The sequence below is a fragment of the Pantherophis guttatus genome, chromosome 7, assembly GCF_059756535.1.
Source record: "Pantherophis guttatus breed Tessera chromosome 7, ASM5975653v1, whole genome shotgun sequence".
Taxonomy (NCBI): domain Eukaryota; kingdom Metazoa; phylum Chordata; class Lepidosauria; order Squamata; family Colubridae; genus Pantherophis; species Pantherophis guttatus.
In genome coordinates this window covers 24,336,200-24,349,216 of record NC_142069.1, presented here as the reverse complement: position 1 = coordinate 24,349,216, position 13,017 = coordinate 24,336,200, and the positions used below count along the sequence as shown (strand labels likewise).

The 13,017-nt window shown below is 38.5% G+C and overlaps 1 protein-coding gene across 1 annotated transcript in view; it reads right to left on the bottom strand.

Annotated features, from left to right (window-relative positions):
• STAB2 (stabilin 2) overlaps window positions 1–13,017 on the bottom strand; it is a 116,976-nt gene that overhangs the window by 65,911 nt on the left and 38,048 nt on the right. The window contains exons 22-28 of the mRNA XM_034403404.3: window positions 12,665–12,751; window positions 11,441–11,552; window positions 8,939–9,119; window positions 7,474–7,567; window positions 6,388–6,546; window positions 4,256–4,351; window positions 2,356–2,451 (exon numbers count right to left, since the gene is read on the bottom strand). Coding sequence (XP_034259295.2) covers window positions 2,356–2,451; window positions 4,256–4,351; window positions 6,388–6,546; window positions 7,474–7,567; window positions 8,939–9,119; window positions 11,441–11,552; window positions 12,665–12,751 — 825 coding nt within the window. The remainder of the gene's footprint in view (window positions 1–2,355; window positions 2,452–4,255; window positions 4,352–6,387; window positions 6,547–7,473; window positions 7,568–8,938; window positions 9,120–11,440; window positions 11,553–12,664; window positions 12,752–13,017) is intronic.

Genomic DNA, 13,017 nt, shown 5'->3' with positions numbered 1-13,017 from the left:
CAAGAACTATTTCTTACCTAGAGCTGTGGTATTCTCTGGATGGCTTTATAGGCACTCACTCATATAGCTATTCCTGTATCTGTATAGACATCATTGACACATTCTAGAACTCAACTGCATTTCGGTAGACACACTGCACATGCCTGAAAAGACCCCCATTATTTACCTCAGTTCCGGCAGCAAGCAAATTTTTAGTATATGGCTGCCCGTGAGTGGTTGATGAGTGACCCATCAGTCTACTCATTGAGTAAATATCTGAATAGTCAGATATTTACTTGAAGAACACAGTTACAGGTTCTTCAAAATTTTTGGTTTCTACAAAACATTGGTTGATGTGTAACAATATGTCACTTATTGTTGAAAAAGCAGGTATTATAATGGTGCATCTAATAGCAGGGCCACGTCTATATGCATCCACACAATAATGACAGAGAAAGCTCAACAGATAAGATCACATGTACATGACACAGTGCAAAACTCCAAACTTCTATAGTTGGAGTGACCATTTCCTTCACTGAGTGCATCTCTAATGTTAGAGATAAAAGAAGCTTTAATAATTTTGGACTTCAATTCCCAGAATTCCTCAGCCAGCAAAGCTGGCTGAGGAATTGTGGGAGTTGAAGTCTACAAGTCTTAAAGTTGCCAAGATTGGAGACCCTGCTCTATGCCATAATTTGCAATGACTGATGATCTGAATGATGAAATGCTACCTGAAGCATGGAAAGGAGATCTAGAATGTGGGGCAGGTGATACCAAAAGCTTATTATTTGTTGCGGTGTTGGCAGATTTTAGTGATATGTCTTGTTATTACTGAGTATGGGATGAAATTTTAAAGAAATGTTCTCATTCAATAAATAAGGAAATGCCCATGGGAGAATTGGTACTGTGGCAGGTCTCTGTACTGATGCTCTCGTAAAGGGCATTCTTCAATTTTGCAAATAAATCTGTAGCTGGTTGATCTTGAGTCATGACTATAAAAAAATATGAGAGATATGGGACTCCAATTGTTATACATAATTCACTCCTCGTGGATAATTGAGGCAATCCACCAATATATTCTTGGTATAATAAAAGTTTATAGGGAGTAATAAAAACACCAAGCATATGCTACCCTGTTTCCCCCAAAATAAGACATCCCCTGATAATAATCCCAATTGGGCTTTTGAGCGCATGGCAATAAAACCAAGCGCTTATTTCAGGGTTCAAAAAAATATAAGAAAGGGTCTTATTTTCGGGAAAACATGGTAGTTATATGCAATAGTGTTGAATACTTAATCTGATCCTATTTATTCAAATAAGAATAACAACTAGGTGGGAACATATAGTTGAAAAAGTAATAGAAAATGAACAAGTTAAAATATTGTAGGATTTCCAAATACAAACGGATAAAGTCTTGCTGCGTAATACACCAGATGTAATTTTGAAAAGAAGAAAGTATGAATAATTGATGTGGGAATAGTAGAATACAGACAAAGATTTGGAGAAGATCACAAAGTATCAAGTTCTGAAAATTGAATTAGAAAGACTCTCTGTGGACACATGCACAGTCACCAACTGCTCTTCCAGGTTCTAGCGTGTCCAAGCTCCAGTTTCGGCACTCGGTGCTGAAAAGATTAACCATCACTGGACTAGATCATAAACCAGTTGGTGAGCCCAGTGGTTATTGGCACACTAGGTGCCATACCAAAAAACCTTGAATGGTACTTAGAAAATCTGTACATTGACCACATTGCCATTTTTCAAGAGTAAAAGGCCATACTGCCTGTATCTGCATATATACTACCTTGATCTATTAGTACGTCCTATGTTCTTAGGAAGAATTCAATGTGAATGAAGGCCAACACCAGCTAAAGAATTGGCAGCTGTGATTTCATGTGTTGTATATGTAATCATTATCATCATAGTCATCATCTCTAAATATGTGGAACCCCACTTGAATGCTATCAGTATTGACAAAATACTTGTCAGTCAATTGCAAAAGGCAATTTTACTTGGAACAACTTACATCTTGCAATGATACCTTTAACACTATCATACAACAATCTATCTGTCCCAGTTCCATGGGAAGGACTGGCCAAATGCAGTCTAAACAGCTTCTTGACTGTGTGATGGACAATAACAGCAATTTTAACCTAAGACTGTCTACTGTTGACCTCACCCCATTCCTAAGAGCTCTGTAAGGGGCGTGCATAAGAGCACCGGAGTGCCTACTGTCCCTGTCCTAATGTTTCCTCTACTTGTAACTATTTTATGTATTCAATTAATGCTTATAATTATATAGATTACCTAATACATTCTTGACAAATAAATAAATAAAAAATAATAAAAAAGATCACTTAAAGAGTCTTTACTCACATCCACAATGTTGCCATAGCATATACTGCCATCTCCCTCGTATCCCCTTGAACACACACATTTCCAGACTCCAGAAGTTGTGAGCTGACAAACTGCCTATGGGGAATAAATTAAACATTTATTATAGTAAGTTATATAATAAGATAAACATTTGTGCCTGTGAATTCTTGGTGTGATGTGGTTTGCAACATACAAGATAACCAGTGGTGGGTTGCCCCCGGTTCGCACCGGTTCTATAAAACCGGTAGTAAAACCAGCGGGAGGCTCCGCCCACTGACCCTGACGTCATCAAAACGCTTCTGCGAATGCCCCGTGCGGCCCATTGCGAACCGGTAGTAAAGGTAAGTAGAACCCACCCCTGAAGACAACCCATGTGTAGCAGAGCTGCTAAAGCTTCTGTTGATGGCCATGCTTCTGTTATTTATTTAATTATTTATTGGTTCGATTTATATGCTGCTCTTTTTCCGGAGACTCAGGGTGGCTTACAATGCGTTAATCAATAGCCTTCATACTTTTGTATAAACCTGCTTAGTAGGGCCTTCTCCCCCTCCCCCCAAGTGGTGTTCTTTTTTATACAAAGTCAGCTTATTGCCCCCACAAACCGAGTCCTCATTTTACCTACCTCGAAAGGATGGAAGGCTGAGTCAACCTTGAGCCTGGTGAGATTTGAACTTGCAGTAATTGCAGGCAGCTGGTGTTACTTAACAGTGCTTTAGTCTGCTGCACCACCAAGGCTCTTATAAGTCTTTTGTTGAAAGACTCAAGTGTGCTTATTTACATGCTTGTGACTAAATCATAATGCAATTAACTACAAGACTTTGAGGATCAAAGCATTTGCAACACAATTAAAAAAAAAAATTCGAATAGAGGAATTAATTGTTTTCATTGCAAGAATTACTTGCTAATATGCCGTATTTTTTGGAGTATAAGACGCACTGAAGTATAAGACGCAGCTTAGTTTTTGGGGAGGAAAATAGGAAAAAAAAAATCTGCCCTCCCAGGTATTCATCTGGCTAGTGTCCTTAGTCTGGTCAGCTTCAGCACATTAGTTTGCTGGTTTTTTATCCCCTCCTTGGGGATAAAAAACAGCTTCTAAGGCTCAGTTCTAAGGCTCTACAAGAAAAAAGGACTTTCTTTGCCAATCTGGCATTCATTTTGTGTGAATGCAACTCTGGTACAAGATTCTCAGAGGAGAGACAAATCCATTAGAGAGGTATTTAGGGTGACTTTGATGCCACAGCTAGAGTTGATTATACACAGTTAAGAAATGTGAAACTGGTAGAAAGTTGGAGAGATATCTGGATCTATCATATTCCTGGATCACATTTGAAAAGCAAATTGTTTTCTGAGTTTGAGAGAAACTGCTTGGCTTGCCAAGATACACTTTCAAATTTGAGATCACCCCTCCTGAGCTGAGGTCCAACCCTCAGAGCATTGCACTAAGCTCATCTGCAAGCTGAACCATTGCTGATTGCCAAGAAGACACTGAGATATGAATATGTGGGGATGATAGGAGGAACAGAACCTATCTAAAGAATTCCAATCAGGAGGTTGTCCAGTGGGGATCTGCAGGTGATAGCCTTTTGGGATGAGGGTTAATTCTGCATCTTCATAAAGTAGGCCAAGTGATTGCTTGAGTAAATGACTCATAATATCAACTGGTTAGAAATCAGAACTCTCTCCATGGCATTACTAGCATTCCAATTTTTTAAAAATATAAGTGCTAAAACATATAATTGGGTTGTAAAGATTAGACAATTTTAGCATCCCATTTGGGGATCCCAAAAGACTACTTGATCTCCAGTCACAAGCTAAAGTTTATTTCAATATTGTTCAATTCAACAATAAAGTTACAGAGAATTTTAGACCTTTTATAAACCAATCCAAATGAATAACTCACCAATGGATGGCATTTCCAGTTTTGTTCCAAACAGTAGTTTATTGGTTCACATTCATATCCATTGCCCCGGAATCCTTCCTTACATTCACAATCATTCTGTGTTACATAGAAAATAAGGAATACATTTGTGTGCTTGAAATAGATTTGCTCACTCCTATAAATCACTGACTCAGTAAAAGTTTTGAAGAAACAAAGTTTAGGATGAAGTATTGCAACTGTCAATTCCAATGGACAATGCTGGAAATTGACTCAGAATATCCTGCTGACTCAACAATGCATTTATTGTATCAGTGCTAAAACATAGAATTAAGTTATATAGACACCTTGAACATCCCATACAAGGAGCAAGAACCAAGGATTGCTGATGCACAGGTTCAACTATTGTATACTTTGTACAGGTTCTATTATTTGGTATTCCACTCATGATGTATCTGTTAAGGCTGCATTAAAGTGAATATATTTCAATATTTTTGAAAAGTATCCCAACATTTCAGATGATACAATATGCAGTATCTAAAATCTGAAGAGGAGCTAGTTTCTTGGATCCCGTCAATAAAATTCATTATTATATTGTCCTTATTATTTCTTTATGTATTTCTAAAGCATAATTCAGTGTATAGGATCCTGAATGTCCATCATATCCACCATAAGATTGTCTGATTAATCAATAACACTACACCAAACCTTCTCTTTGCTCAGCATTCCAGTTGATAGATGTATGAGACAAAATCATGTTGGTAAAATTACAGTGTACCATCTATTGGGTATGTTTAATGAAAAGAAGCAGTAGGGGTGACATGATAGCAGTGTTCCAATATCTCAGGGGCTGCCACAAAGAAGAGGGAGTCAAGCTATTCTCCAAACCACCTGAGGGCAGGACAAGAAGCAATGGGTGGAAACTAATCAAGGAGAGAAGCAACCTAGAACTAAGAAGAAATGTCCTGACAGAACAATTACCGTAATCAGCAGAACAATTTGCCTCCAGAAGTTATGAATGCTCCAATACTGGATGTTCTTAAGAAGAAATTGAACAACCATTTGTCTGAAATGATATAGGGTTTCCTGCCTGGGCACAGGGTTGGACTAGAAGACCTCCAAGGTCCCAACTCTTCTCTTCTTTTCTCTTCTTTTCTCTTCTTTTCTCTTCTTTTCTCTTCTTTTCTCTTCTTTTCTCTTCTACTCTACTCTACTCTACTCTACTCTACTCTACTCTACTCTACTCTACTCTACTCTATTCTCTCTGTCTTACATGTTTTCTGTATCACGTCTTCACATCAAGAAATAGTCATTTCATTTACATGAGTCTATGGGTTTGGCTTGATGGTATTCATTCTTTTTCTCTTTATGCATATATCTGCATATGTGCACACACAGAGAGAGTTGATCTTCACCACAACTGCTTATCAGATGCCCTGCTAGGTTGATATAAGGCTGATGTCAGCGTTCCAAATTAGGCTTTCTTCCAGCACTGACATAACAAGATGAACTTTTACCTAGTTTTGTATGTTACAGATAGTGTTTCCTGGGAGACGAGGATGGGGGCTACATTCCTGTGAAAAGAACATGCCGGGATGTAGAGATGGATCTGTATGATGGCCAATGGGACATTGGGGTTGGAGAGCGGAAGAGGAGGGGGTTGGGAGGAGGGGCCAGTTTGGCTGCAATTTGAATCAGAAATGTCGGATATTGCTATTCTTAAAATAAAAATGATTCATTAGACAGTTTGCACTTGAGAATGAAGTTTATTCAAGATAGCACCGAAACCTGACAGCTGATAGTAAATATATCAATTGTTTTCAATCAGTGCTTCAGCAATTCTAGGATGACTATAATTCCTTCAATGGGTATCCTTCTTATCCATGGACTGCATGCTAGTGAACCATACTATTATTACAAATACCATAAACCCAACTTTATAGAACTGCCTTCTTCAAAGTTGTGCCCTCCGGATATATCAGAGTCACCACTGACAGAGCTGATGGAAAATGTTTGGTGTTCCATTTCCAGTATATTGGAAAGAAGCCCATGAAGAAGGGTGTTCTCCATTATTGAGATCCGTAAGTTGACACCTAGTCTATTATTACTGCATAAAATCTATATTATGTAAAAAGTTAAGCAAGAAGGAAACTTACTTGGCCTGGACCTATGTATTGGCAAGTAGCATTAGTGTGACACCCTCCAAAAGTTGTCAGCAGGCAATTATTTATTTCAGAACAATCTCTTCCATTTCCTGTCCATCCTGGCTGGCATACACACTCATGAGTTCCAGGACCAGTCTTGATGCATTCTGCCTACAAGTATATTTCTGGGAGTAAATGCGACTCTTTATACATAATAATTAAGTGAGAGGAAAGGAAAGTACTCTCGCTCAATATAAATTGTGTAATAGCGTGGAACAATGAAGTCTCTCAATGCTAATTGAGATGATCAGATTTTATTCATGATGCACTGGTTTCTTGTTCAGTTTTGCTTATCCCTATTCTAGAATTACTATCGTGTTTCCCTGAAAATAAGAACCTGTCTTATATTTTTTTGAACCCTGAAATAAGCGCTTGGCCTTATTGCCATGCGCTCAAAAGCACGATTGGGCTTATTATCAGGGGATGTCTTATTTTGGGGGAAACAGGGTATTTTATGTGCAATCTTCATTTTGAAAAAATGACTGGTCTCAGGACTGAAAAAGCAATACATTGGTTAATTTGAATAACTAACCTAAAAACAAGAAAAACTAACCTTATTCAGAAAAATAAACTGTTCTTATTCAGAAAAATAAACTGTCAAAAATCCATGGTTAGGCAACTAATAAATGCATTGCTCAAGGGACTAATTAAAGCAGATGCTATGAAATTATAAAAAGCAAAAAACAAAAAACCCAAAACAGGTGAACTGAACCTGAAAAATGACCTGTATGATTATTATTTATTCTTTTAGTGAATTGATGCACGTACTGGAAAAAAGAAGAGGAAAGTGCTTCCTGGCCATTGTTGAACTTGCTTCCTTTGCCTATCATTCATTCAAATAAAATAATGAAACCAATTTGAGATAGACAAGTGTTTTATTTACCCTTGATATTGACTGTTTTAAATGCAAATAGGTCTTTGTTTGGAAAATGATATCAGTTTGGAAGATGTAATTCAGAATTTAAATGGGATCAAATAAGATTTATGTCTATATTTACTGCTTACTCAATCAGTAAACAGTAAGAAATTTATACTTACATTAGCATTGCAGCTATGTGGATTTATATGAGCACAAGGATCAACTTCACTGCAAATTATTCCATCTCCTTCAAAGCCAGGTTTACAAACACAGCTAAAATTGTACATAAAAGAACGTAGAATTAATAGGAGCGGAAAAGGTAAAACAGTTAAAGATACATTTCAGCACTGAACAGCAGCTTCTACTGTTTTATCTTCAGCAGCAACAACAGCTTCTACTGATAAAATAAGCGATGGTGCAGGAAGCTTGACATGTAGCTGGTCTTGCCAAAGACCAGCCATGTTGCACTTCACTGTTGTCATCTGGATATGCTTTTGCAATTTGCTACTTGCATTTTATGCAGGTGGAGAAAATTATATCGAGACTCCAGTACGCTGGAATAACGTCTATGTCAAAAGAAGATGTATTGCTGGCTAACCTGTCTATGAAGATGGCAAGCAACGTGTCTTTCTGAGTGCCAGTCAGAAAAGATTTAAATTTACTATATTACATTGTGAGTTGAAACAGTGGATCAAAAGCCAGTTTGTGAGTATGAAAATGTCTGTATGCTCATCGGTGTATGGTATGAAATAAAAAAGAAATACTTAAGAAACTGTCAAACAGGAAGAATCAGAACCATACATTAAGTTCCACTTAAGATGATTTATTACACGTGCCTATACACAAGAATTGAATCAACTAATGGTCAGCACTAAATTGGCGCTAGATAAGAGTCAATGGAATTCAAGAGGGGGTTGAATTTAGATTGTTTGTGGGAATGTTGTGACTCAAAGTTGATTACTCGCTTGACTCTGCCTGCTCTTCTCTTACAGAAATTTCTTGTGAGGACCTTTGTCAGGGTTCCAAGTAATACACCCATAATAAATAGAACTCCGAGGCAGGTAGATTCCTCAAAGAACTGGTTTACTGGATATATCATATTGACACAGGCTGGTGAAAACTGATTCTGAATATTCTTGTGGTTTTCACCTAATTAAAAGTAAAAGTTTCCCCCCCTTCCCCAAACAATCAGTCACATGGCCCAATCATTGTGTCTTCCAGTTACCTGGTAACTTCTCTCCTCCTCTCTCCAACCACTCCATCTGTGGGTATGTCCTTGGTTCCCAAGAGAAAGTATTTTGTTTTGCCTACAAACCCCATCTATCTCTATTCTCCCCCTCCTTATCCCTTGGCTCCAGGGTGGTAACATTGAAGCTCAGAAAATGGCCTCATCAGGCCAGCTTCAGGGTTGACACTTCCCTTGAGGGGGACTGCTGGTCCATGAAGCGATAAATGGTACTAATAACAATCAGTCCTCTTTTGTTTGAAGTGTTGCATAATCAGATAGGATAGGCCAGAAAAAAAAAACAATTATGAAGTTACAAATATATGCAAGAATGTTCATAAAGCAAATAACTGAGAAGGTAAGTGTTATTCCTAGGTAATCTACCTGAGCGGCACAAAAGATGTATATTATGTACCTACCTCATGGTACCATTGCTCAAGATGCAATCAGCATGCACATCACAGAGCTGAAAAAAAGGCCCGCATGGCATCACCTGTGCATCACAGAAATCTCCAGCATAGCCACTTTTACATGATCCAGGAAGGCAACTCCCATCACCATCTATCTGGTTGTCACATTTTCCGTGAACACACATACATTCTGCAGAAGGATTGAGGTATGGGGAGGAATATCAGTGAATTAAATGAAATGGGCCTATAATTTGGAGTCATGCTTTTTAAAAAAAGTTAAGTAAATCTCTGGTTATATTTCTTAGAGAAGATCTTAGTAATTTAACGTTAAGAAGAAAGATTATATTCTAATACCTATCTCCACAGAGAATGTGCTCATTTATAATGGGAGTTGTATTATGTGTGTTTTTCTTCTAGCCAGGTTTTCCCTACGGGGCTTTTTTCTTTTCTAACAGCTAGCAAGCTCTTACTGCTAGGTGGGAGACCTAAATAGATCCATTTCTAGCTCGTTTGCTTTCATCAGTAGGCCACACCCTTATCTTATGTATCCTCCCTGTAAAAGTACAGTATCAATTTTCTTACTTCTTTGTAGGGTTTATGTGTGTTTTTCTTCTAGCCAGGTTTTCCCTACGTAACATAAGATATGGGTGTGGCCCACTGATGAAAGCAAACGAGCTAGAAATGGATCTATTTAGGTCTCCCACCTAGCAGTAAGAGCTTGCTAGCTGTTAGAAAAGAAAAAAGTCCAGAATCGAGTGGATGTGATTCTACTGAGCTGGAGCTACAAAAAACCTTGGTTACGTAGGGAAAACCTGGCTAGAAGAAAAACACACATAAACCCTATGAAGAAGTAAGAAAATTGATACTGTACCTTTACAGGGAGGATACATAAGATATGGGTGTGGCCTACTGATGAAAGCAAACGAGCTAGAAATGGATCTATTTAGGTCTCCCACCTAGCAGTAAGAGCTTGCTAGCTGTTAGAAAAGAAAAAAGCCCAGAATCGAGTGGATGTGATTCTACTGAGCTGGAGCTACAAAAAACCTTGGTTACGTAGAGAAAACCTGGCTAGAAGAAACACATACACCCACACACACCCACCCACACACACACACACACAGACACACACATATATATCAAACTTCCTCTTCCAAATTCATTCTGCTATTACTTAATAGCAAATGTTAATAACCGTAAGTATTCCTACAGTTTGCTGAAATGATGATTGGATTCTCACATACTAAACTACCTATCCCATTGTAATCTAGGACAGGGGTCTCCAACCTTGGCGACTTTAAGACTTGTGGACTTCAACTTCCAGAATTCCTCAGGCAGCTGAGGAATTCTGGGAGTTGAAGTCCACAAGTCTTAAAGTCGCCAAGGTTGGAGACCCCTGATCTAGGACATGTTCATATTTATTACTATTTGTACTTCCCAAACCTTCAAAGCAGTCTGAAAGAAACGGTTCAGAAATGAGGAGAGTAAGGAACAAAAGCCATTACCCAACTTTTTTTAGCCATAACTACTGCAGCAATTCCCCTCATCTCCACAGCACACACAAAAAACGAAAGGAGAAGAGGGGGAAAATAACAACACTTTAATCAATTTCATCCCTGCTTGACCTGCCCTGTTGAAGACCAACCACTTTTAAAACTATCTTGTAGTCTATCTTGGTGCAAATAGATCTATACAAATTTCATTTTTATTTAGAAATGTTGTATTCCCTGTAAGTTGGGAACAACTACATATAGAGTGTACTTTAGCACAGGGGTCTACAACCCCCAGTCCATGGACTGGCACTGGGCCATGGCATGCCAGAAACCTGTCCATGCAGTGATGGGATCCTCCCAGATTAACAACCGGTTTGGTGAGTGCAAGTTCATGCGCGCACATGCGCAGGAGAAACACAGCTGAGGCGCAGCAATCTGCTCTGCCATGCAAATCAGCTGAGAAGATAAAGGTAGGCAAATAGTGTGGGCGGGCGAGTGGGCCCATCTGAGCATCAGGGAGAACCGTTTTGCCCCCAACTGATTGTCAAAGCTACCGGTTTATCTGAACCGGTCTGAACCGATAGAATCCCACCCCTGGGTCCATGCAAACAAGAGAAGCCCCATCTGTGGGATGCAGGCAGCATGTGAAACCAGACCCCTCCAATCTGCAGAAAAACCTCTTTCTACGGGACCAGTCCCTGTTGCCCAAAAGATTGTGGGGTTTCTGCTGTAGTAAATTATAAGAAAATAATGAGACATTAACAGGTATTTAAAGAATGTGTTTCCCTGCTCAAATTGTAACCACAACAGCACATCTATGGCATTGTGAAGGGTATCTGTACCTTCCAAGCATAGCCTTTTGGAGCTGCAAAAGGATGCAGTGGGAAGTTTCTGTAAAAGTCCCATTGCTTGGGCAGAACCCTGATTGCATTGGTTTTGGATCTGACACTCCATGCTGAGTTTGCATGTGCATTGCCCCCAAATAGCTCCTTCCCTTATCTTCTGAAAGAGGAATGCTTACCTTTCTCACATTGTGGTCCATATTTATTGGGATCTGCACAAAATTGGCACTGCGAGCGTTCAAATCCACTCTTGCAAATACAAGTGCCATTTCCTTTCATCCCATCCATGCACTGCATTGTGGAGAGAAAAAAAATGCAAGTTTGAATGTGGCCATTAAATGATGTTAGAAGTCCTTGACCCGGAAGAGTTAAGAACTGACAGTTCCTGCTATATTCATCAGAAAGACGAATCACTGAAAGGAACTGATCAAGGAATGGAGCCCATTTTCTAGTATACAACCAGTGACATAATGATGTAATAACATTTGTATTTTGATCAAACAGAAGGAACAGGATGTTAATTACATTTCTCTGAGGTATCTCTTTAATGAGAATCTTGCTTCCTTCATCCATTTTGAAAATTTTTGGAATCAACTTGAAGTATACTCTCAGGCATCTAAATTGTTACTAAAGCCATGTCAGAGATTATCTAAATTGCTGTTAACAATGGAAAGCATTATTTTTATAACAGTAGTACTGGTACAAGGATTGCATTTGACAGCCACAGAAATTAAAGAGGATTTAAGTTAGTTGTGATTAGATTTTCATACTGGTTTCAGTAGACCTACATTTCATAAATATACCCTGAATCATTTTTATTGGTTTCTGAATTGGTAGACATTGTTCATTTGCCTATTTAAGATAAATAATTTAATTGTACTAATTATATATTGCAAATACAGACATGGCCCTGCTATAGGAGTGTATACAACGTTTAAAAAAATGCTTGATTCAGAGTGTCTATGGAGATTCTCAGTCATCCAGGTCATGGTTGTCCTAAAGGTATTTTTTTTTCAAAAGACAACTAGACTTCCTTTGTTTTTCCTTAAAGACGTTTAGTTTCTTATCCAAGAAGCTTCTTAAATTCTGACTGACCCTCCAGATGTGGTGGGTTACAGTAATTCCTAACATGCACAGCCATTTATTGTTACAAATAAATTGAATGGCTGGAAATTGTAACCATCAGTCTTCTTCATTCCTTGATTATTAAGTTTCCATGTTTCAAGCATTGGTACTTTTTGTTTTGTTTGTTTATTTGTTTGTTTTCCCTGTTAATATGAAGTACTTCGTGAAGGTGCAAGAACATATATGTTACCTTGGGGGTTGGACTAGAAGACTTCCAAGGTCCCTTCCTATCCATGAAACATAGATCCTGATAATGCCATTTGCATCCCTTTATTTACCTGGCCATTTCCAGAGCACGGGTTCAAAAAGCCACCAGGACACTGATTGCATTCAGAGCCAAAGAATCCTTTGCAACACTCAGGCTCCTGTGAAACAAGTGTGGAAAGAATTGTAATTATTTTAGAAACCTTAATTCAAAAGTAGATTTAACCCCCTGCTGTTTCTGACCCGCTGACTTCTGATCATCAACACAATCCACAAATGACAGACAATAGAAACTGTCTACATTGTTGCAAAAGATTGCTGAATCGCATCTGTGCTAAATAATTGACAGCAGAGTTGAAAATGATGGAATTAAGTAAAAACAGCAAATAGGGAAAATCCTTTACATAAACTTCCTGAGTTAGCCAAA